Source organism: Plectropomus leopardus, chromosome 15 (genome assembly GCF_026936395.1).
Source record: "Plectropomus leopardus strain MGB_pleo_1.0 chromosome 15, ASM2693639v1, whole genome shotgun sequence".
Lineage (NCBI taxonomy): Eukaryota > Metazoa > Chordata > Actinopteri > Perciformes > Serranidae > Plectropomus > Plectropomus leopardus.
In genome coordinates, this window is record NC_142190.1 from 5,192,184 (window position 1) to 5,216,895 (window position 24,712).

General features: G+C 40.5%; 1 protein-coding gene across 3 annotated transcripts in view; it reads right to left on the reverse strand.

The window, feature by feature from the left end:
• Nucleotides 1-12,966: 12,966 nt before the first annotated feature.
• Nucleotides 12,967-24,712, reverse strand: part of LOC148187209 (uncharacterized) — a 61,674-nt gene continuing 49,928 nt past the window's right edge. The window contains exons 9-10 of one of the 3 annotated variants that reach the window (XM_088088507.1): nucleotides 14,848-15,003; nucleotides 12,967-13,379 (exon numbers count right to left, since the gene is read on the reverse strand). In XM_088088507.1, the coding sequence (XP_087944633.1) occupies nucleotides 13,352-13,379; nucleotides 14,848-15,003 (184 nt within the window). In that variant the 3' untranslated portion in view covers nucleotides 12,967-13,351. Of the gene's footprint in view, nucleotides 13,380-14,190; nucleotides 15,004-19,683; nucleotides 19,961-24,712 lie in introns of those variants that run through there. The other 2 variants (XM_088088506.1, XM_088088508.1) reach the window with 2 other exon arrangements.

Consider the following 24,712-nt stretch of genomic DNA (forward strand, 5'->3'; position numbering starts at 1 on the left):
AAAAGAGGACTTTAATGGAGAGCAGTGAAAATATCAGGGGTTAATGTCGGCTCGGACAATATAATGCCAATTGCCTTTGTGCAGCCTGCGCTCCAGATAACTAGCAGTGAATGAGGGAGACAAAGAATTTGGCTGAAGTGGTAAAGGCTTTCAGATGTACTGACCCGTACTGTAAATTGACTTTTGTGGACCCCGCCCCCGCCCTCACCCTGCAGCCTTTAAATAGGAACCCAGCAGTATGTGCTGTTAAAGGCCATTTTTTGTTTTGGTGAGTGTGTGTCCTCGGGCATGTTGCTGGGAGATAGTGGATCATGCAAAGCATGCACCTTTCCAGATAAAGACAGACCAGCGGATGGCTGAGGAGCAGACACCAATGAGTTTATGGTGATTGGTCGGAAACTAATAAAGCCAAGAGGATGCAAATGAAGATTTAAGACAGGGGAGTCCAAATTTAGGAGAGGCCAGATTAGACCATGTGAATAAACTCGGGGTTGGTAACTTCTGCATTTCATTGGTCACTAAAAGAAAAAAATCACGTACAGATTAGAAAAAAACAGTTTCATATTCAGCTGAAAAGATTTGAAACTCCTGAATGCGGTGGCCCTCACTGTCGACACTGTTCTGCTTCTTTTTTGTTTAATTGTTTATCGTCTCTTTATGAAAACAAACTAAGTTCCTACTTGGTGCATGTCTTCAAACTGTATGATGAAGTCCTGCTATGCCGAAAAAAGACAAAACAGCAAAGTGATCTTGCTTGGTTAACCAGTTGTGTGGTGAACCACGTGTTGTATTAACTGATGAGTTTATTGATTGATGTCTTTATTCCACAGTGAAAAAAATGGTAAAATACAACAAAATAAGTAATTGAAAACATCAACAAAAGAGGAAAAAAAGGACATAATAATTTCCATCTGCAGAATGCGTCAATTTACATGAGCGAAACGGAGAAGGAAGAAATATAAACCTATTTCTTCCCACCCTCTTTTTTACATAATTAAACTTCAAGGCTCTTCATAAATGTGCCAGCGTACACATACACACTCTACACATACCTCTATCTAAATATTTACAGCTCTGACCATTATATATACTACTTATCACACACCCGCATGAAAATTATTAAATTATTACCAGTAGTATCTATAAGATATACATATTTATGTATATATACATCTACACATACATAAACACAAAGACAAATCAGGGGCTGTTTAAAGTCTGTCTGAGGGCCACCATTGGCCCCCAGGCTGCACATTAGACATGCCTGATTTAAGATTTCACAGTGGAAATAATTTTTTATTAACTTTTGATGCGTTTATCCGGTGTCATCCTTTAGTTTTATGCACATCTTGTTTGTGTTTTATGCTGTTTGCAGCTTGTTATATTTTATTTATTTATTATTTTTTTGTCTCTGCATTCCTGGCACATGTGTCCTTTGTTGGGATTTTTACTTTTTGTGGTTTGGGAATATGTGGACATGTAATTTATGTTTATATTTAGGTTGTTAATGACAGAATGAAAACATAACAAGCTTTACCTCCAACTGAACCATTCTACTCCTTTTTTACGTTACAAAATACTGAAAATAAATCCTGGAAACAGATGTAGTATTAACCAAAAAAAAGGAAATAACTTCTATCTACTGTGAATGAATTTGAGTTAGACTAATGACTGATGTAAGCAGTTATAACTTATTGTTGTAAACTTGATTTTTTCCCGTGAAATAGAATCACATTTATTTTTTCAATCTCTCTGGTCGCACATTTCAAACGGGAGCCGAGCTCCGGTGTCGATTTTCTGGTTTTTGTTGAGTTACAGTAAGTCTTTTATGTTAATACCCGTAAGCCTACAATTTAATATGGCACACAAATCAAGATGTGTGTGACGAGGGTCGGCACAGTGAACAGCTGGCCATATATAGGCACGTGATTCAGACTTGAGTTTTATGGCTGAACTCAAACAGCAAAATTAGAATGATTCAATTTAGATATCTACAGTTAAACATATAAATCATATTCTTTGTGCAATGTTTAAAAAAAATGTAACGTATTTTCAGTTTATGAGTTACATACTCCATAAAAGTAAAAGCACTTTTGTTTATGTAAGTTAAACAACATGCCACATTGTTTAGGATAAAAACAAATTTGTTCATCTTCAGACTAAACTGAACTTTAATCCGCTGCAACACATAAATTTATAGCTCCGTAACGTCAACACACAGTGAATCAGTGCCTATCTGGATGGCAGAGCCTCTGCGTAAGCTATCAGGGGAGGGACAGATGAAAAAGAAGAGAGAGAAAAAGAGCAGCGCAGAGAGAAAGAGCGAGACTGAATTAATACGAATAAAAGAAACAGCGAGCTAAGTACGCTGGGAAAAGTAAACACTGGTCCGTGTAATCACAGTAAATCTGAGCAGGGGGCCGACAGAGAAAGGCTGTGCCCTCAGTCGAGGAGTCAACAAACCCAGAGAAAAAACTAACTAACTATCATTACTGAGAGGGGTTAAAGAGGGCAGCGGCACGGCTTTATTCACATGAAGATCAGTGAAACGCCGCCATGTTTACCAAGTGTCTGGCTGAGTTAAACAACCGCGGCGAATAATTCAAGGAGAGAATCCAGGGTCAGAAATGTAAAGACGGCTTCAGTTTTAGAGGGTTTCCCACTAACGTGTGTGTCCTGGAGAATATGGTGGACACTGGCATGAAACCCGCCACCGTTTAAGGCCAAAGTGAGCTGACCAGTGAGGGAAAAAAAACGTAGCCAGCAGCGTTTAATATCAGCCCAGATGATCTGATAAATGGAGCGGGGCCGGCCCCCCACACTGACCACAGATCAGTCAAGGCATCAGGCCAATTGGCTTTGCATTTCATCACCCTGCTTGAAGTATTTTTTCCCCGCTAATATCCTCGTCTAACAGTCAACCGTGATGTGCAGCCAAGTTGACTGATGTCATGCAAACACATCAAAGGAGTCCGGTTAACGGCCAATATGAAAAAATGGTTAAATATTGAGTCAAAACACGAGAACAAAGAGGTGATTTTGCACAAGACTTAATATTAGTATTGGGTAAGGTTAGGGTCAGGGTTAAGGGCAGGGTAAGTACGTTTTTGATGGAAAAAGCTCCATATTTGATGCTTTAAAAATGCACTCTGGCACCATATTTACCCTTTAAAAACATAGATGCCTTTTAATGCCAGATTTACAACTTTTAAGTGTCACAGATGATTACTGTAATTTACTTTATTCCTGTTTTAATGTTTGTATTTTAATGGCCAATATAAAAATGGTGGGATATTAGGAAAACATGAGAACAAAAAGGTGATTTTGAGCAAGACTTTTATTGTAAGTAAGTAACAGGGGCGTTTCTAGGATTTGAGGGCATCGGGGGCTTAGCCCAGACCTCAGCAGGGAGGTCCAGGGGGAATTTTTTACATTTTTATTTATTTATTTATTCATTCGTATTTTTTGTTTTATTTTTTTGATGAACAAGCTCCATTTTGATGCTTTAAAAATAAACTCTGGTTTATTAACCCTTAAAAAAATATTTAAAAAACTTTTCAGATTAATTATGAATTGTGAGAAGAATGTAAGTAGTTGTCAGTACTTAGTGTTGAGTTCAGTCTACTAGAAAAATTATATAATTAAAATGCATTGAGTAGGGATGGAAAAATATGTACATGTATGTATTTATGTTAACATAGGTAGAATGCAGCAAAGTATATTAATTAAAGTGTGAGCAAAATAACAGATTATTGGATTTTATTTACATCTGGGGCTATTTATGAAACATTTGGGGCTGAAGCCTTGGACACCTCGGCCTTCTGACGCCACCAGTAAGTAAATACGTAATAACGTCAGGGTCGAGATAGGGTTAAGGGGAGGGAATATAAGTATTAATACTTGTCTTTTCCCTCTGTCAGTGGATACAAAGGAAACACTGTTTGTTTTTAGATGCCTTTGGGTGCCAGATTTACAACTTTTTATGTGCCACAGACGTTTACTGTAATTTAATTAATTCTTGCTTTCATGTTTCTTAGAACTGAAGGGCATATTTTTATGAGTTCATTGTTAAAAAAGACAAAAATCTCGAAACATTTGGAATAAACTACTCCGTAGTGTGATCTTCTTTCGAAGCACAGCTTGTGCGCTCCTTTGTTTCCGCGTCCAGTTTTGGAAAATAGATGTGCAAGTGGATATTGCTGGAAAAGGACTTTGTTTGTCATATACACTGATTTATTGAGAACAGATGTGGTCCTGTTTATTTCTAATAAATACTCCACTCTTATTGCGACTGTGGCCCAAACCTTAAATGTGAGAATAATTCATTTCAGTTAATTCAGGAGGCTGCCGATCAGCTTTTTTTTTTTTTTAATATTTTGTTAACCCCCGACAACTCAGGTTGAACACTAGAACATGAGGACAAGTTCAGAGCAAAGTGCTAAAATTGCTCCTGCGCTTCCTTCAACAGTTGCTGAGTGGCTGAAGCATACACACAGCCTCGGCTTAAAGCAGATAGACCGTGAGCTCAGTGCGCGGCTCAAATCCCCCTCAGATCTGCTTAAATGCTGCTGTTCCCTCAACTTATCCAAATGAATGGCTGAAGCATGAAATACAGACATTTCTTCTCTTGCTGCAACTCAAGCGCATCATAATAAATCAATCTTTTGCCCTCGCAAATCTTTCAACTTGAGCTCTCGTTTAAAAGAACCATTTTTTATAGGAGGAAAAAGCCATGGATGTGAGGAGGGAACCGACTTTGCACACACACACACACACACACACACACACACACACACACACACACACACACACACACGCATATTTGTCTCAATCTCTCCTTCATTTGTAACATAAGGGTGATTTTGAATGGTAGCCAGATTACCCCCCCTCTCTTTAATTGCTTCCACGTTTCTCAGCCTGAATGAGGTAATACCATTTATTTGGCAAAAGGCGGAGTGGGAAGGGCAGCCAGCAGAACCATTATGTGTGATTAGCACTGTTTGCAGCACTGATTTGATTTGTGAATTGTCTGATTGGTGACACGGCCTGTGGGAAAAGTTTTTTTTTCTTTCCGATTTAAGAATACCCAACTGGAAACTATGTGCCACCATCAATCATCAATAACCTGCTACTGAACGCGAAGCAGGTGCTGAAATATTCAGGCCTCCGCCAATTTTAAAAAGGCCAAATCAGCAAACATGTATATTTTGGCTCATAATTTGTGCTGATGCTCGGCGGCAGCTTCTATTTTCTTGTCAAAAAAATTTCAAGTATTGAAGTATTTCAGGAAGAATTAGAAAACTTCAAGAGGTGATCAGTAATAGAATTAGACAATTTCTAACTGTGAGCCTTTATTGAGCCACATAACACAAGATAAAAGGCATCACATGTTGACAGTATTGTCGTCGAATTGGCATCAGTATAATCCATAAAAAGAAACTGTATTTGCGTACAAACTAAACATTTTGGGTTTGGGCCTCAGCCAGCCTCTGTTGGTTAGCTGCTCAACTTTAGGGGATGGATGCTGTGGAAATTACAGGCGAACCTTTTCCAAAAAGTTAGATTTCTCACTAAAATAAGTGCTGTTTGGGGAATCAGATACAATACCGACTCTTCACGTTCACTCCACAGCTCAATCAGTTTCTCCTCCTTTTCCACAGAACAAGAGAACCAAGACTTGTTGACGTTACTGCGAGTCCTCTCCGTGGACTGAGTTTTATGAACATCTTACACCAAAAGATCGAGATCACGAAGGAGCTCTGCAACTGAGGTACAACCAAAAACTGTATTTACGGTTCTGATAATGATGTATTTAAAATGATTTTATTTCATTTAATTAAAAAAAAACAAACTTTCTGAGGTCTTTTTTGTTTACTTTTCTTTCTTTCTTTTACTTATTTTCGGGTAATTTGTTGCAACTTTTTACTATTTTCTCACTATTTTTGGGCCATTTTTTGTTAAGTTGCTTGTCACACTCTTCATGTTTTTGAAAAAGCCAATTTGCTCAGTGTGCAGAAAAATTTCTGCACGCTTCTTTTTTTCACTGAAGGGGAGTGACTATACAAAAACCCCAAAAACATTTGACTTGTGAGTGGAGCTCTGAGGGACGATGATGGTGCACTTGGACACCAGTCCGCTGTGCCGTCTCTGACTCAGAGCCCCGCGCCACAGGCCACAGGTCCACTATATTATACCTGCAGCCTGACGCCAGCCTGATTTATTGGCCTCGATTAGAGCTGGAGTGGACTCAACCCTTGGCTGGGTTGTTAAATCTACACACTGATGTAGCCAAGAGAGGAGCAGTCACTGCTGCTACACTCAGTCTCACCTCCTCCACTCCCTGACACACCCTGCCTCTCCCAACACACATGCGATGAGTGTGTGGTCATGCAATCGTGTATCTGTAAATATTTCTGGAAATGCACTCCTCAAAATGTATGCAAAAAGCTATTTGGGTGGGCCTGTTGAGGTTTGGCATGAAAGTCTGTCTCAGATGCTCCGATGACAACCGCACAGCTAAAAATACAGGTGTTAACACATTTAAGATGCACTGAGAATCCGATCTCACAAACTACATTTGGAGGTGGTCGTACACACATAAGACTACATTGTTAGTGTGAATGCATAGAGCACTTCCCGGCCACATTCAACACACATTTCGCCATCTGTGTGAGTAGAAATATGCTGCCAAATGACACAATGCAAGAAATGGAGCAGCAAATAGGCCTTTACACCAAAGTAAAGCCTAATGATATATTCTTAATGGCAATATCATCATTTCTGTCGTTCGGCAATGAGCTGTTCAGCTCGCTCTAATTGGAGAAAACGTTGGTATGCAGACTCTCTCACACACTACAGTGAGACACTCTGAAACTGTAGGAGTCGGATTACTTTTACTTAACTAAATGTGTGAGCTGGCTGCGCGCCAAACACACCCTCATTACTGCTGTGTCATCAGTTACCCTAGTAAAAATGTATTAAAGGGACAGTTCACCCCAAAATGAAAAAATACACATTTTTCCTCGTACCTGTAGTGCCATTTAATCTAAACTGCTTTGCCGTGATGTTTGAGAGTTAGAGATATGGGCTTTAGAGATGTCTGCCAGAAGTGTGCATTTGCTGTTCGCTTGTGTTATGTGTTTGTATCTTTGCTGTGTTTGAGCAAAGCCAAACACACATCTTCTCTGAGGTGGACAATAAAGTCAATCTAAATCTAATCCAGATGATCAAAGAAAAAGTGAACAGTTACGAATCTGATGACTTTAGACATGACTTGATTAAATTCAAAGAAGACTTGAAACTTGTCTTGGACTTTACCAGCAATGACTCCTGACTTCATTTGGACTTGAGCCTTTTAACATAAAAAAATATTGTAACATATTTTCTGTACCAAAAAAAACCCAAAACAAAATTATAAACGTTTTGACTCTGTTGCTGAATTACATTAAATTTGTTAAAGATTTGTTAAAGACACATTATGACTTCTTTAGGACTCAAAACTCAAAGTTTGGGACTTAACTCAGGAACTGAGTGTTAAGACTTGAGACTTACTTGTGACTTCCAAAACAATGACTTGGTCCCACCTCTGACCACTGAGCCAGCTAACCTTACGCTCAAATGAAGAGGACGCCATTAATGTTTAAATATTGCGCTGACACAAGCATCTCATCCATGAGTAGATGCACTCTTCTTCTGCGCAGGGACACGATTGGTGGGTGTAGTCTGATCTGCTCACAACCAACTGGGTCATGATTTCTGGAAAGAAATGTATTTTTTTTGGCACTTTGAGCACCAAAAGCCAAATACCATCTAGTTCCATTGTATTGGAGAGAAATCTCTACAGCCGATATCTCACACTAAAACAGTCCAGACTGATAAATAGCATTGCAGATAAGAGTAAAAATATATATTTTTAATTTGGGGGCGAACTGTCCCTTTAAAATAAAACTAATGTATGTAGGTGAGGGGAGATTAATTATTATTTGAAGAGGAAAAGCTGGAGGGGCATTACAAGGAGCAAGTAGGTGTGAAGGGTTAAAGCAATTAGCGCACATCTCTGTCACATCCTGCCGCGGAGCAGGTTTCAGATGTTCTGCCAGTGGTTTCTCCTGCTGCCCCTCTCATGGCCCTGCTTGCGGGCTTCACATTTCCAGCTCTTTCTAAATAGTCAAGTCCTAATATTTACTTCTCGCTTTCAAGCCCAGGCAGAGCGGTGGCTGGGCGCAGTCTGTCGGCGCAGCAGAGCGGAGGTGGCAGGAACTGATGCCCTCATTAATTCTGCCGAGGGAAACAAACATTTGTCCTTTCAGGACCGTGTGTGACTTTGTGGAGGGGCGCAGCTGTAGACTGACAGGAGCAGTCCTGTTTGTCGGGTTCCTGTTTGTATTATGGAGCTGTGTGTGCATTCATGAGTGTGTGTGAGTGACCCGAGCTTGCCTGTTAACCAACAAAAAAACTCATGTGGCTAATTTTGAGACCAGTGGCAGAGTTTTTTTTTTTTAATTGTTTTTGTGCAAAATATACTGAGCACTGCACTGTGTACATGCCAGTAAACGTATACCCTCGATACCCGAGCAAATTGGCTTGATTTCTAACAAATACAGGGCAACGAGAAACCTAAGAGGAAATTAACCAAACCGTAGCAAAAAATTATCAAAAGCACAAGAAATATACCTGAAAAATGAACATAAAAAATACAAAGAAAAAAGTAAAACAAAAAAAACAAGAAAATATGCTTAAAAACAATAATAACTTTGTAAAATATTTTAAATATATTAATTCATATAATTATTGATAGAGTTTGTTTTTTTTGGACAATCTTTCTGCAGCTTTTTCAAAAATAATTTTCTAAATCTACAAAGTTGCTCATTACCTTTTTTTTTTTTCAAAAGAAAGCAAGCCATTTTTTTTAGAGTCTGAAGGGCTCTGAATGCGGCATAAAGAAAGTCATGTTGATGTAGGTTTCCAAGGGTTAAACATGCATGTCAGTGAGATGTCATCTTAGCTATTAGTTTGTTTTATTACGTAATCGCCAAACTGTGTGACACTGTTGTAGTGTTTAGTCTTGCATTGTCTTTCCTTGCTGGTGTTTAGAGGCAGAGTGACCCCTGAGGAGCTGATTTTTTGTTTCACAGTAGAATGACAATAACATCGAAAGGAATCGAATTTCCATTGAATCACATTTAATGTTTATCCTACGCAGAGTAAATGATTAAGGAAGCTTTTTTTCTCTCTCTGTCGGCACCAAACTCTCACGAACAAACAAAGGCAAAACATTAACCATCTGCTGCGTCGTACGGTTCAGAGATATCTGATCAACGCTGAGTCGCCGTGCGTGTTTGTGATAGTCCAGTTTGTCATAAATGGTGAGCAGTTTTGTAACAAGTTGTGTTTATTATCACAGTTGACAAATTGAGATGAAGAGAGTTTTTTTCTCTTATTTTCCATTTCTCCTTCTTTCTGCGGTTAAACCGGATTATTGCCTGAGAGGTTGGATCACAGTGCATTCCTGCACAAATCTGTTCCCCGAAGAATTTGCATCACAATCTTCATTCCACACTGCGCCATAATTCGCAGCTGTGCAGGTTCAGCAGCCGTGATCATAGATTCTGATGGCAGATTTGGCTTGTCGCAAAACATTTTCGATGACAGCAGCTCTGTTTTTTCAAGAGACACTTCATGTATGCATTTAAATCATTTCAGCAGCTAAGAGCGAGCATGGAAGCTATAGAAAGACAAAGTCCCTCCCCTCCATTGGCCCCCATGGGGCCATATTTTGGAGAAAAAAAATGTACAGTAGACAATAGTGATAGAAAAATGATTTTCATAAAGTTTTTTTTCCTTCTTTTTTTTCTTTTGCAAAGCACCCCATCCTGAAATTCATTTAGCGCTATATTTTCCTCACAAAAAGAACATAATTTATATCTATTCATTGAGGTGACATCTGTCCCTGTCTGTCACCACCGGGGGACCTTACTTCAGAAAAATTATGTACTGTTTGTCAGTGTCGATAGAAAAATAATTTTATGATCCTGCTTGAATTGTACCGTGAATTATACATATAATGTTTGTCAGTTTAAAACATATTTTTCCAAGTCAAAATAGTTTGTTGTAGTACTCTTTAGTTTTGTGTCAGTACATCCCATCTCGCACAATACACATCACCAATACCAGCTAACTAGCTGCATAACTGTTTCATGCACAAATGTAACATTATCTTATGTAATGTGTTTTATCCAGTAACTCCTGGTCTTTTCATCAACTGCAAAGCAAAAAAAAAAAACGACCCATTGCCAGTGTTAGCACATCACGGTACAGAGAACACATGCATTGTAGCTTTAGTGAGAGAGAAAAGTATGGCGTCACTTTTGGACTTGTGTAGTTGCTCTAATAATGTTTCTTTGTAATCTCGTACTTTTAACAGTTTTACCACAAACTGCAACTTTCTCGACTGCCAAAATTAGCTTTTTAATCGATAAAACATCATATGTGTAATTAACAGCACCATTCAAACAGGATCAAAAAATGATTTGACATTTTTTTCTGAAATAAGGTTGCATGGTGGTCCACTGAAAGAGGAGGGATACCTCACTATTTAACAGTATCAGATAAATATACCATACGTATAAATGTCACATGAATATGTGTAAATTGTGTTCTTTGTGAGTAAAAAGATGCACCAAAATGACTTCCAGTATAGGGGTGCTTTGCAAAAAAAAAAGTCAAAAAGTCATTAAAAATTAGTCTTTTGCAATTTGTTAAAAGTTCTGCATACAACAGCATCAATATAGCAGCAAAACATATATTGCTGTGTAAAGATATAGTGGAGTAATGCCACCCTGAGCAGAGATTGAAATCCTGCGCCCTCTGTGTGTGCTATAATCTGAGCTTCTCTGTAGTTTGTTGAGGTAAGACCGTCTGGCTGCGCTTGCAAGTTAGTGCATGTGTGTGTTCTACTGGCTAGCTCTTCACTGCCACTCATCACTGCACTCATACAGCAGATCACCGCTGATAATGGTACAAAGTGTAGTGACCACACTCTTGTTCCTCCCTGGTTAGCATCATTAACTCTGTCAGCACTGCTCATCTTGTTTAGTGCTATTTAGGGAGTTAGCATGTTAGCTGCTAGCTGACGGCTAAGCCAGCTCCATGCAGACAACCGTGACCATTCATATTCTCTGAATGTGCACACAGCCCCTCTAATTAGTTATTATGAAAATTCAAGCTTAAAACTTTTCAAAATGATGTTTTTGACATCTCATAACACACTGCTAATTTTCAGTTTCAATAATCTGAAATGAAATTAGCTTCATCCTAACCTCTCTGTCACTGTGCTTCTTGTCCTGCACCTCTACCCAGAGCCAAGGCAGAGCGCCCCTAACTCCCAGTCCGTTTGACAGAAAGGACACGGAGCACTTCACAGTGATGGACGGCCTCTTCAGCACAGAGGCCCTCACACTTCTCCTGAGCCTGCCAACTGGGGATTAGCACTACAGCGTCGGCTGCTGGCCCCAAATCCCCTCCCCAATTCCTCCGCTAACCTCGGCGGTTCCCCACCACTATCCTGCAACCAGCGTACCTCCGTCTCCTCCCCCTCTGACCCAACGTCGGCCTCCAGCATTCCTCGCTGCGTCACATGGCCCTCGAATCTCTCGGCCGCTGCTGCCCCGGGCCGAGAGATTCGAGTACCACAGGGTGCCAACATTCCAGCCTGACGGGCGTTTTGTTGGAGGGATTTCCTGTGGGCTTTCATGCCAGCGTGGAACAATTACTGCCGCTCAACGATCACGGCCTGTGACAGGTGGACACAGGGCCAGGGGCGTCCCACCTATCATCCATCTCTGGATGGAGGTGCCACTCTGAGCTCAGAGATCTATATTTGCTTTTCTAAAAAAAATTGATTAAGTAGGGAAGGACACATTTATCCTCAACGACTAAACCAGGGATACTCAACATGCTTTGCTTAGGGGCCACTTTTGAAAAATTATAGGAGGCTAGGGGCCAGTCACAGCAGCTGTATGTTTTTAGGATTTTTTTTTTTAGGACGTTTCTAGGATTTCAGGACATTTCTAGGATTTTAGAGAAATTGTAGGATTTTAGAATCTTTCTTGGATTTCAGGACATTTTTAGGATTTTAGCATGTTTTTTGGGTTTTACCATGTTTATTGGATTTTAGAACATTTTCAGGATTTAAGGACATTTCTAGGATTTTTGGAGATGTTTAGGATTTTAGGACATTTCCAGGATTTTAGGACATTTCCAGGATTTCAGGACATTAGGGGCTTCGCTAGGACCTCTGTTGGGGGTGCAGGGGATCCTCCACTGGCACTTTTCCTTGATAAACATGCTCTATTGTGATGCACTTTAGCATACTAGATCAACTTAAAAGTACAAAAACAAGGAGGACCACCCGGGACACTATGGGGGTCCAGATTTGGCCTGCGTGCCATACATTGATTATCACTGGACTAAATGAAACCTGACAAAACTGAACAAACAAACAGGTCTGGAGAAGTCGGTGCCAGGGAGAGTGCAGGCTATCAGGACGAATGGAGCCATGTTTCCTTCTGGGGCCTTTAAGGGCCACGAACATGTTTTCTTTTCCAACAGAGGTCACTTCTTCTTATCAATTTGATTGTCTGAAGTTGTGCTGCACTTCGACCACACAAGGGCCATATTAGCTTTAAATTAGATCATGTTTAGCACAGATTAAATCAACCTTGCCCCTCAACGAGGTGCAGCTGTGTGTCCGGCTCTATTTTGGCTGGCGGAGTTGAGGAGGCTTTGATGAGGACTGTGGACTGAATCTCTGAATCATTCATCCATGCAATATTTCACAGATACGCCTTTGGTCTATCGTGTGTTGAGACACAAGTGTGTTTAAAAAAATGGAAACTGTTCAGAGTTTGTATTTTACACACACACACACACACGTGCACATGTGCACACACTTTAGATTGGCTGGTTCCTATTGAGGTGAAGGTCAGAGCGCAGATGCCACTTAAACGACTTTAATAGAGGCTGATTAACAGAGGACAAATGGAGGACTGGAGATCATTTGGACTGCCCGAGAAGGGCCAGAAATCCTGCTCTCCATTCATGCATACACGGTCTCAGCTCTATGTCATCGTAATCTCAACAGTGAAGTTTTCATTCATTTCTCCTTCGCTCAGCTCTGTCAGTGTGCATTTGTTACAATTTTTAAAATTTAACATCTGCGTCTGAACACTTGGCAAAGAAAGTCATTCTTCCTTAACTGCAGGTCATTGATTTTTGCCGAAGGTACATAGATTCCAAGAATTCGGAGGTTGGAAATCTTTTCCGGGCCGTAATTCTGTGAAGTGCCAAGACCTCAATTGCTCTCAGATTCCCACTTTGCTCTGCCAAACAAGACCAGGGTTACAAAGTTAGTCGTGGCAGCGCCAAGACAAGAGAAACTAATTATTTTCAATGACACTTTTGGCTGAACTGTTGCTCGGGGGGTATAGCGGAAGGAATTATCTGTCTGCATCGCCGGCAGTTACAGGAAAGAGTTGTTTTGGCCTTGAAGCTGAGAGGGGCACATGAGATGGTCCCCACATGAAAGACCCTGCCTGGCTTTTCACTTTAATCTCTGCTGGCCCGCGCTGGGAGGAACTATTTCATGTCTGTGCTTTTGTAGTTTGAAACTGCATTTTTGTTTATTTGTTGTCTGCTTTTGTTTGGATAGATGATAGTCAGTTCGCTTGCGGCTGTTTTCAGCTTCACATCTGACGTGGCGGACATGTTCATAGTGGACTGGCTGAGTGGAAGATAAACGGAAAAAATGTTTGACCATCTCTTTTTATTTCTGTTTTTGCAGCGGCACAGATCCTGTTAACCATTTGAAACCTGATCAGATTGGTTTAATTTGTTTCAAAAACATGGAGAGAAAGCAACAAGGCATAGCCCAAAAAAAAGCAAAAAAAGAATTGTATAAAAGTAACAAGAAAATTACCTGAAAATATACAAAAAAGGTAAAAATAAAAAAAAGTCCTGATTTTCTTTAAAAATGTAAAATCACGTTACAGCAATATATATCTATGTGTGTATATATATATATATATATATATATACATATATTTTTTTTGCTGTCACATTATTTAAAATGAAATTAGTTTACTTAAAAATATAGTTTTAGGGAATTTTAAACCCATTTTTTTTGTCCTTGCCTGTTTTTTAAAACTATTTTTAAGGTGATTTTCTTGTCACATTTTTTTTTTTTTTAATTTCTTGCAATTTGTCGGGCATTTTTTGCCAAGTTTTTTTGAGAGAAATAAAATCACTCAAGTTTCAAAAGATCAAAAAGCTTCTTCAGAACGCAGTATAAGAAAACTGATGTCGTTCCAGGTTTCAAAGGGTTAATGGCCGTATCAGGCAATAAAGAAATTCCACATCAGCTGGCTTCCGCTTGTTTACATTTAGATGTTGGTCTAACCGTGAGCCATAGCTCTTCTGCCAGAATCAATTTGCACCTTCAGAGCTGCGGCTGCTGAAGCTCAATGAGTCAGAAAACACCTTGGTTCTACACTGAGTGACGTGCCGGGGAATCAAACTAGCGTACTTCCTCCTTCTTCACATGCCTGAGCAATGTGTCCGAACAGCCTTCGCCAGATATGATTTATGAGCACCTTTGCACCGATCTCCCCTGCCTGACCACGGAGAGTTTTACATGAAAAACCCAACATTAGTCTCTGGACCACTAAGCTCGAGGATTTGTGTTTTTACATCTTCTTTTTTTCAAACGTCTTTCCTCTCCACGTGTTGCCCTCTCAGAGTGTTTCTCTTGTGGCTCTTTGTGCTCTTGCTTTCTCTGAATGCTCTACTGACCTTGCACTTTCCTTGTTTTCCTCAGCACCGGGCTGCAGCAGCTGGACTGGCGGCGCTGGCCTCTGACTTGCCTCCATGGGGCCACGATCATTTCCTGTGCGCCCTCCGCCCTTTCTCTTGCTGACAGTGGCTCTAATCCCCCTGCCTGCCTGCTGCCTGCCAACAAAGGTAAATATTAGGCTACTTTTTTAAAATGGGAATTATTCCCCAATGGACATCTCTTTTTTTTGGACCAAGAATTAAATATAAACCTTGTAAAATGGCAGGTGCTTTTGTTCCAAGTTCTGTACAATAAAATGCAAATGCAGTAAAATTACGAAGCGCATAAAGTTAACAAGCACCACGAGGATGTTACTGCATTGACAGCAGTCTGAATAATATCTCTGCTGACATAAAAAGGTGGTTGTTAAATGCCCAGCAGAAAGTGATTTGGAATTATTATGGATTTTAAAAAAGGTGGAATACAATGACATACTGATACTAAGTCTGTTGCTAATAATGTTACTACCAAAGCTACAAATTCAATGAAAGGGGACTTTTTAAAATACTTTTTGCCACAATAAATTCATTGCTATAGTGCAGCTAGATTTTGCAAATTAGGATTTTACATGGAAAATATATAATGCATTGCTATAAATTATGTAATATAACGGCATACAGCTATCGAGCAGCTGTGAAAAATGAAGTCATTTAACATTAAAATGCTGCTGTTTATGAATAGTAATCCAACAACAGTGGCCTAATGACTATTTTTACATTTGATACTTAAATATATTTTTACTGACAATGCATGAGGCCTTTTTACTGAAAAATAGGACTTTACTAACTTATTTTTTACTGTTTCAACTGTTTCAAACCTCATTATATCCTATCTATGGATAAAAAAAAGTATTAAATATTGTATGTTAGTCTCATATATGACACAACGTGCAACTTTAATTTAACTCAACGCTAACTCAGGTGCTCATTTGCTTAGCTCACTATCAGCGGACACTTGCTGCAGCTGTGGCTGTTGATTGAAAAGAATAACTTGTTACAATAAATAATATTTTATTTGACAGGGACAGTAAAAATACTGTAACATATAATACAACATGAATATCGTATTTAGAATTTAGACACTTGAGCTGTGCAGAAATACCACAGAGGTACGGTCAGCTCCTGACTATGAGCTGGAATCTGATCATTAAAATCTCATATGCAAGAAAAAATCTGTCCTCGAGCACATACATTCAGACAAACAACCACGGCAATGTATATAACACAAGCTGTTTCTTGCGTGCCGCTTTTACCCCATAATATTAATACAAGAAACAAATTGAGATGTTATTGCTGACAGTAATCTGAGCACTTGTGTGGTTGCTTGGTTCCCCACATGCTCATGGAAATTACCCCACACTTCTGGGAACATAAAACCTTGGAAGATGCCAGAAGCTACACAGCAACAAATGCATATGCAAAGAGGATGCTTGAACCACAACTGGTTGCAGTGGCAGCGTGTTTCTGTGTATGTGGGAGAGAGGATGTCAGCCAAGGACAGAGTATAGAACTGCATGCGTGTCCACTTTTATAAGCTGTAATAAGCTCTTGCATGTGTTGTGAAATTCTCTGACGACATCAAACATTACTTTCTTTCGGTTGATATACCCGCACGGATTAGTCGGACGAGGTCTTTGGATATCACAGTTTAATCTTGCTTTTGGACAAACTTGTCCATTTAGACGTGGAAAACAAAAGCCCTAAAAAAAAGGAATGTGGAAGGAAAACAGCCCCCTTTCATCACCAATTACAGGCCTGCTGCAAACATTGAACTATTCCACACAACTCTAAAGCCACTTTATAACTGGGGCATCATCTAATCTGGCTCGAAATTGTAGGAAAAAATGTCTATCTGATGTTCCTTGTTTGCTGTTTAAAACTATACGTAAAACTATGGGGATCCTCCCTCTGGAATTTTTTTTGACAAGCTGTCTTTTGATGCTTTTTTTATACACTGATATTTATACATGATCTGGACATGCTACAAAACCGTTATCTCGGCTGAATTCTCCATTATTCAATCATCCAATTCATTTTAACCATGAGCACCAAAATAGCCTGTAAGTCATTGAGATTCACCAGCTTGGTAAACAAGAGAGAGGAAAAAAGGGGTGAGTCCTACCAAGAAATGACGCTACCTTAGGGTCTGAATGTGTGTACATTCTCCATTATTTATATTTGATCAGTCCGTAAGTGTCCACCAAAAGAATCAAAACGACTTTAAAACCAAGTTTTGAATATTGTCGTGTGAAGTCCATTGCTAACTGTATGTTAACTTTGTTTGTTAACTTCATTGTGTTTTTTCTTTGGTTGTACTTGTTTTTGTTACCTTTGCTGGCTACAAGATAAAAGTGTCCATACGCTCTTCTGTGTTTGTCATCCAGGGACGGCCCCTGGAGTACACCATGCGCTCCCAGATGCAGTCAAAGGTACTGTTCTTGTTTTTTTTCTGTTCATTCAATATACATACCAAAAATCTGCTGTCTTCTTTAGCCACAATTAACTAATAAAGGTGGAGAACTGTTCAGGTCAAAAGAAAAAAATCTCTGAAAATCATAAAAAAAAACACGTAACAGTACAGTTTGTCATCCAAAACTAATCAAAAAAGTTTTAGTATAGTATGTTGCTCAGAAATCAACAAAAGCATTATGGAATAGTGTGTCACTTTAAAATCATCCAAAAATGTTATAGTATAGTATGTCGCCAAAACATCATCAAATATCATCAAAAAGCCAATAGCATGTTGTGCCAAAATTCAAAAACTTCAAAGTATAGTATGTTGATCCAAAATCATCGAAATTTTATCTATAATAATGTTGCAAAAACAGCCAATAACACCATAATAAAGCATGTCGAAAAAAACACAAAAAATGCAATACTATAGTATGATGTCAAAATTTGACATGTCCCAAAAACAGCATTAAAAAGCGTGCTGAGACACACCATTGCATAGAATGTTTCAAAAATGGACAAAAAAAACATAATATAACATTTTGAAAAAATGACCGAAAAAGCAATACTATCGTAGGGCGAAAAATGTCAAAATATGGCAATATTTTGACATTTTTCGCCATGCTATGTGTGGTATTTTTTGCAGTTTTACAATGTTCAATGCTATGGTGTTTCTTGACATGCTTTTTTATGTGGTTCAATGCGGTTTCCTGCAGTTTTTTGGAGGTGTCAAATTTTGACATTTTTGCCATACTATAGTATTGCATTTGGGTCAGCTTTTCAGCATGCTATATTATGGTGTATTTGGCCGTTTTTGCAAAATCCTGTGCCATGGCGTGTCTCGGCGTGCTATTTAATGTAGTTTAATGTGGTTTTCAGCACTTTTTTGGACGTGTCATATTTTGACATTTTTGCCATACTATAGCCTTGCATTTTTGGTGGATTTTTCAACATGTTTTTTTGTGGTGTTTTTTGTAATTTTTGCAACATCCAATGCTATGGCATGTCTCAGCACCCTATTTTATGTGTTTTAATGTGGTTTTCAGCAGTTTTTTGAAAATGTCATTTTTTGACATTTTTGCCATGCCTTGCTCTTTCTGTCATTTTTTCAACATGATATATTATAGTGTTTTTGGCTGTTTTTGCAACTTCCTTTGCTATGGCGTGTCTCGGCATGCCATCTCATGTGATTTAATGTGGTTTTCAGCAATTTTTTGAAAATGTCATTTTTTGACATTTTTGCCATACTATAGCCTTGCTTTTTGGGTCATTTTTTCAACATGCTATATTTGGTGTTTTGGGCCGTGTTTGCAAATCCTACGCCATGGTGTGTCTTGGCATGATATTTAAAGTGGTTCAGTGTAGTTTTCAGCAGTTTTATGGAAATGCCATTTTTTGACATTTTTGCCATACTATAGCCTTGCTTTTTCCGTAATTTTGTCAACATTCTATATTATGGTGTTTTTGCAACTTCCTTTGCTATGGCGTGTCTCGGCATGGTATTTAATGTACTTTAATGTGGTTTTCAGCATTTTTTTTGAAATGTCATTGTCTAACAATTTGCCATACTATAGCCTTGCTTTTTGGGTCATTTTTTCAACATGCTATATTATGGTGTTTTGGGCCATTTTTGCAACTTCCTTTGCCATGTTGTGTCTCGGCATGCTATTTTATGTGGTTTTTCAGCAGTTTTTTGGAAATGTCAATTTTGACATTTTTGCTATACTATAGCCTTGCTGCTAGGGTCAGTTTTTCAACATGCTATATTTGGTGTTTTGGGCCGTTTTTGCATATCCTACGTCATGGTGTGTCTTGGCATGATATTTAAAGTGGTTCAGTGTAGTTTTCAGCAGTTTTTTGGAAATGTAATTTTTTGACATTTTTGCCATACTATAGCCTTGCTTTTATGGTCAGTTTTTCAACATGCTATATTATGGTGTTTTTTTGCTGTTTTTGCAACGCCCTTTGCTATGGCGTGTCTCGGCATGCTATTTCAGGTAGTTTAATGTGGTGTTCAGCAGGTGTTTAGAAATGTCATTTTTTAACATTTTGTCATACTATAGCCTTACTTCTTCGGTCATTTTTTGACATGCCATATTATGGTGTTTTTGGCTGTTTTCTCAATATCCTATGCAATGGCATGTCTTCGCCCTCTGTTTTATCCAGTTTTCACCTTTTTTTGGGACATGTCAAATTTTGACATTATTCGTCATACTATATAGTATGGCATTTTCGGTTGGTTTTTTTTTTGCATTACTTGTTTTGTCTTTACACTACTCAGCAGTATCCCAAAAGGATGAAAAGCAAACACCAAAGGATGGTAAAGAAAGGTTAAAACTGCTCGAGGCAGGCTTTATTCAAAGATAAAAATGTCAAAAGGGTACATGAAAATTAACAGTTACCTCACTCCCTTTTACAGGAGCTAAATCAACCATCTAAAACAGAGTCTAGGGTAGATCAGGCAAAAGCACACAGTGATCTGTTCCCCTTCTATCTGGAGATCTACTGCATCTTCACTCTCTGCACCCTTCTTTTCTCCTCATTGACCGGGCTCGGGGTGGCGGGTTCGAGTAGAAATGTCCTCCTCCCGCTGGGGAATTTCCACTCCTCTGCATATGGTTTCCTGTTAACGGTTACTCCTGTTAACGGCTGTTGCTGCTGATTCACGAACATGTGAATCATGCTCATGAGCCAGGGTGCGGCCCCTTACATGTTCATAAGGGGTTCATCTCCCTCATGGGGAATGAGCTGCTTGGGTTAAGATGTGGGTGCAAGTTTCCATACCTGTCTGATCTCTTGGATGTTTTTGTTTGGATGTATCTCGGCATGCTATTTCATGTGGTTTAATGTGGTTTTCAGCAGTTTTTTGGAAAAGTCATTTTTTGACATTTTGCCATACTATAGCCTTGCTTTTTGGGTCAGTTTTTCAACATGCTACATTATGGTGTTTTTGGCCATTTTTGCAACTTCCTTTACTATGGCGTCTCTCTGCATGCTTTTTAACAGCTTTTTAACAGGGTTTAATGTGGTTTTCAGCAGTTTTTTGGAAATGTCATTTTTTGCCATTTTGCCATACTATAGCCTTGCTTTTTGGGTCAGTTTTTCAACATGCTACATTGTGGCGTTTTTGGCCATTTTTGCAACTTCCATTACTATGGCGTGTCTCTGCATGCTTTTTAACAGCTTTTTAACAGGGTTTAATGTGGTTTTCAGCAGTTTTTTGGAAATATCATTTTTTGACATTTTGCCATACTATAGCCTTGTTTTTTCGGTCAGTTTTTCAACATGCTATATTATTGTGTTTTTTGCCCTTTTTGCAACTTCCTTTGCTATGGTGTATCTCGGCATGCTATTTCATGTGGTTTAATGTGGTTTTCAGCAGTTTTTTGGAAATGTCATTTTTTGACATTTTGCCATACTATAGCCTTGCTCCTTCGGTCAGGTTTTATACATGCTACATTATGGTGTTTTTGGCCATTTTTGCAACTTCCTTTACTATGGCGTCTCTCTGCATGCTTTTTAACAGGGTTTAATGTGGTTTTCAGCAGTTTTTTGGAAATGTAATTTCTTCACATTTTGCCATACTATAGCCATGCTTTTTTGGTCCATTTTTGAACATGCTATATTATGATGTTTTTGGCTGTTTTTGCAAAATCCTTTGCTATGGCGTGTCTGGACATGCTATTTGATGTAGGTTTATGTGATTTTCAGCAGTTTTTGAAATGTCATTTTTTCACATTTTGCTATACTATAGCCTTGCTTTTTTGGTCAGTTTTTCAACATGCCATATTATGGTGTTTTAAACCCCCTTTGCAACTTCCTTTGCTATGACGTGTCTCGGCATGCTTTTTAATGTAGTTTAATGTGGTTTTTAGCAGTTTTTTGGAAATGTCATTTTTTGACATTTTTGCCATACTATAGCCTTGCTTTTTGGGTCAGTTTTTCAACATGCTATATTATGGTGTTTTTTGCGGTTTTTGCAACTTCCTTTGCTATGGCGTGTCTCGGTATGGTATTTAATGTGGTTTAATGTGGTTTTCAGCAGTTTTTCAGAAATGTCATTTTTTGACATTTTGCCATACTATAGCCTTGCTTTTTCGATCATTTTTTTCAACATGCTATATTATGATGTTTTTGGCTTTTTTTGCAACTTCCTTTGCTATGGCGTCTCTCTGCATGCTTTTTAACAGGGTTTAATGTGGTTTTCAGCAGTTTTTTGGAAAAGTCATTTTTTGACATTTTGCCATACTATAGCCTTGCTTTTTCGGTCAGGTTTTATACATGCTATATTATGGTGTTTTTAGCCCTTTTTGCAACTTTCTTTGCCATGGCGTGTCTCAGCATGCTATTTAATGTAGTTTAATGTGGTTTTCAGCAGTTTTTTGGAAATATCATTTTTTGACATTTTGCCATACTATAGCCTTGCTTTTAGGGTCAGTTTTTCAACATGCTATATTATGGTGTTTTTTGCTGTTTTTGCAACTTCCTTTGCTATGGGGCGTCTCGGTATGCTATTTCATGTGGTTTAATGTGGTTTTCAGCAGTTTTTCAGAAATGTCATTTTTTGACATTTGCCATACTATATGTTTTTGGCTGTTTTTGCAAAAACCTTTGCGATAGCTTGTCTCAGCATGCTATTTAATGTAGTTTGATGTGGTTTTCAGCAGTTTTTTGGAAATGTCATTTTTTGCCATTTTGCCATACTATAGCCTTGCTTTTTCGGTCATTTTTTCAACATGCTATATTATGGTGTTTTTGGCTGTTGTTGCAAAAACCTTTGCGATAGCTTGTCTCAGCATGCTATTTAATGTAGTTTGATGTGGTTTTCAGCAGTTTTTTGGAAATGTCATTTTTTGCCATTTTGCCATACTATAGCCTTGCTTTTTGGGTCAGTTTTTCAACATGCTACATTGTGGCGTTTTTGGCCATTTTTGCAACTTCCATTACTATGGCGTGTCTCTGCATGCTTTTTAATGTAGTTTAATGTGGTTTTCAGCAGTTTTTTGGAAATATCATTTTTGGACATTTTGCCATACTATAGCCTTGCTTTTAGGGTCAGTTTTTCAACATGCTATATTATGGAGTTTTCTGCTGTTTTTGCAACTTCCTTTGCTATGGTGTATCTCGGCATGCTATTTCATGTGGTTTAATGTGGTTTTCAGCAGTTTTTTGGAAAAGTCATTTTTTGACATTTTGCCATACTATAGCCTTGCTCTTTCGGTCAGGTTTTATACATGCTATATTATGGTGTTTTTGGCTGTTGTTGCAAAAACCTTTGCGATAGCTTGTCTCAGCATGCTATTTAATGTAGTTTAATGTGGTTTTCAGCAGTTTTTTGGAAATATCAATTTTTGTCATCATAGGGGTCTTGTGAGCTACACTTTGTCTGGTCCCTCCCCTAGGACCTGTTTGCCATGGGTGACCCTACCAGGGGCATGAAGACCCCGACAACTGAGCTCCTAGGATCACTGGGACATGCAAACCCCTCCACCACGATAAGGTGGTAGCTCAGGTAAGGGGCTGGGGGTGGGGCTCGATGGCGAGCGCCTGGTGGCCGGGCCTTTACCCATGGGGCCCAGCCGGGCACAGCCCGAAGAGGTGACATGGGACCTCCTTCCCGTGGGCTCACCACCCATAGGAGGGGCCGTAGGGGTCGGGTGCAATGTGAGCTGGGCGGCAGCCGAAGGCGGGGACCTTGGCGGTCCGATCCTCGGCTGCAGAAGCTAGCTCTGGGGACGTGGAATGTCACCTCTCTGGTGGGGAAGGAGCCTGAGCTGGTGCGCGAGGTTGAGAAGTTCCGACTAGATATAGTCGGCCTCACCTCGACGCATGGCTTGGGCTCCGGAACCAGTCTTCTTGAGAGGGGATGGACTCTCTTCCACTCTGGAGTTGCCACTGGTGAGAGGCGCCGGGCAGGGGTGGCAATACTTATTGCCCCCCGGCTCGGTGCCTGCACGTTGGAGTTTACGCTGGTGAATGAGAGGGTAGCCTCCCTCCGCCTTCGGGTTGGGGGACGGATCCTGACTGTTGTTTGTGCCTATGGTCCAAACAGCAGTTCAGAGTATCCACCCTTTTGGAGTCCTTAGAGGTGCTGGAGAGTGCTCCTTCTGGGGACTCCCTCGTTCTGCTGGGGGACTTCAACGCTCACGTTGGCAACGACAGTGAGACCTGGAGGGGCGTGATCGGGAGGAATGGCCCCCCCGATCCGAACCCGAGTGGTGTTTTGTTATTGGACTTCTGTGCTCGCCACAAATTGTCCATAACGAACACCATGTTCAAGCATAAGGGTGTCCATATGCGCACTTGGCATCAGGACACCCTAGGCCGCAGTTCAATGATCGACTTTGTAGTCGTATCGTTGGACTTGCGGCCGTATGTCTTGGACACTCGGGTGAAGAGAGGGGCGGAGCTGTCAACCGATCACCATCTGGTGGTGAGTTGGCTCCGATGGTGGGGGAGGACGCCGGTCAGACCTGGCAGACCCAAACGCATAGTGAGGGTCTGCTGGGAACGTCTGGCAGAGTCTCCCGTCAGAAGGAGCTTCAACTCCCACCTCCGGAAGAGCTTCAACCATGTCCCGGGGGAGGCTGGGGACATTGAGTCCGAGTGGGCCGTGTTCCGTGCCTCCATTGCTGAGGCAGCCGACCGGTGCTGTGGCCGTAAGGTGGTTGGTGCCTGTCGGGGCGGCAACACCGAACCCGCTGGTGGACACCGCGGCAGGTGCCGTCAAGCTGAAGAAGGAGTCCTATCGGGCCTTCTTGGCCTGTGGGACGAGGCAGCAGACAGGTACCGACAGGCCAAGCGGAGTGCGGCGGCGGCGGTCGCCGAGGCGAAAACCCGGGCATGGGAGGAGTTCGGCGAGGCCATGGAAAACGACTTCCGGACGGCTTCGAAGAGGTTCTGGACCACCATCCGGCGTCTCAGGAGGGGGAAGCAGTGCTCCGTCTACACTGTATGGTGGCGACGGGGCACTGCTGACCTCGACTCGGGACGTTGTGGATCGGTGGAAGGAATACTTCGAAGACCTCCTCAATCCCACCGACACGCCTTCCGTTGGGGAAGCAGGGCCTGGGGACCCGGGGGTGGGCTCCTCTATCTCTGGGGCTGAGGTTACCGAGGTGGTCAAAAGCTCCTCGGTGGCAGGGCCCCGGGGGTGGACGAGGTCCGCCCGGAGTTCCTCAAGGCCCTGGATGTTGTGGGGCTGTCGTGGCTGACACGACTCTGCAACATTGCGTGGACATCGGGGGCAGTGCCCTTGGACTGGCAGACTGGGGTGGCGGTCCCTCTTTTCAAGAAGGGGGACCGGAGGGTGTGTTCCAACTACAGGGGGATCACACTCCTCAGCCTCCCTGGTAAGGTCTATTCGGGGTACTAG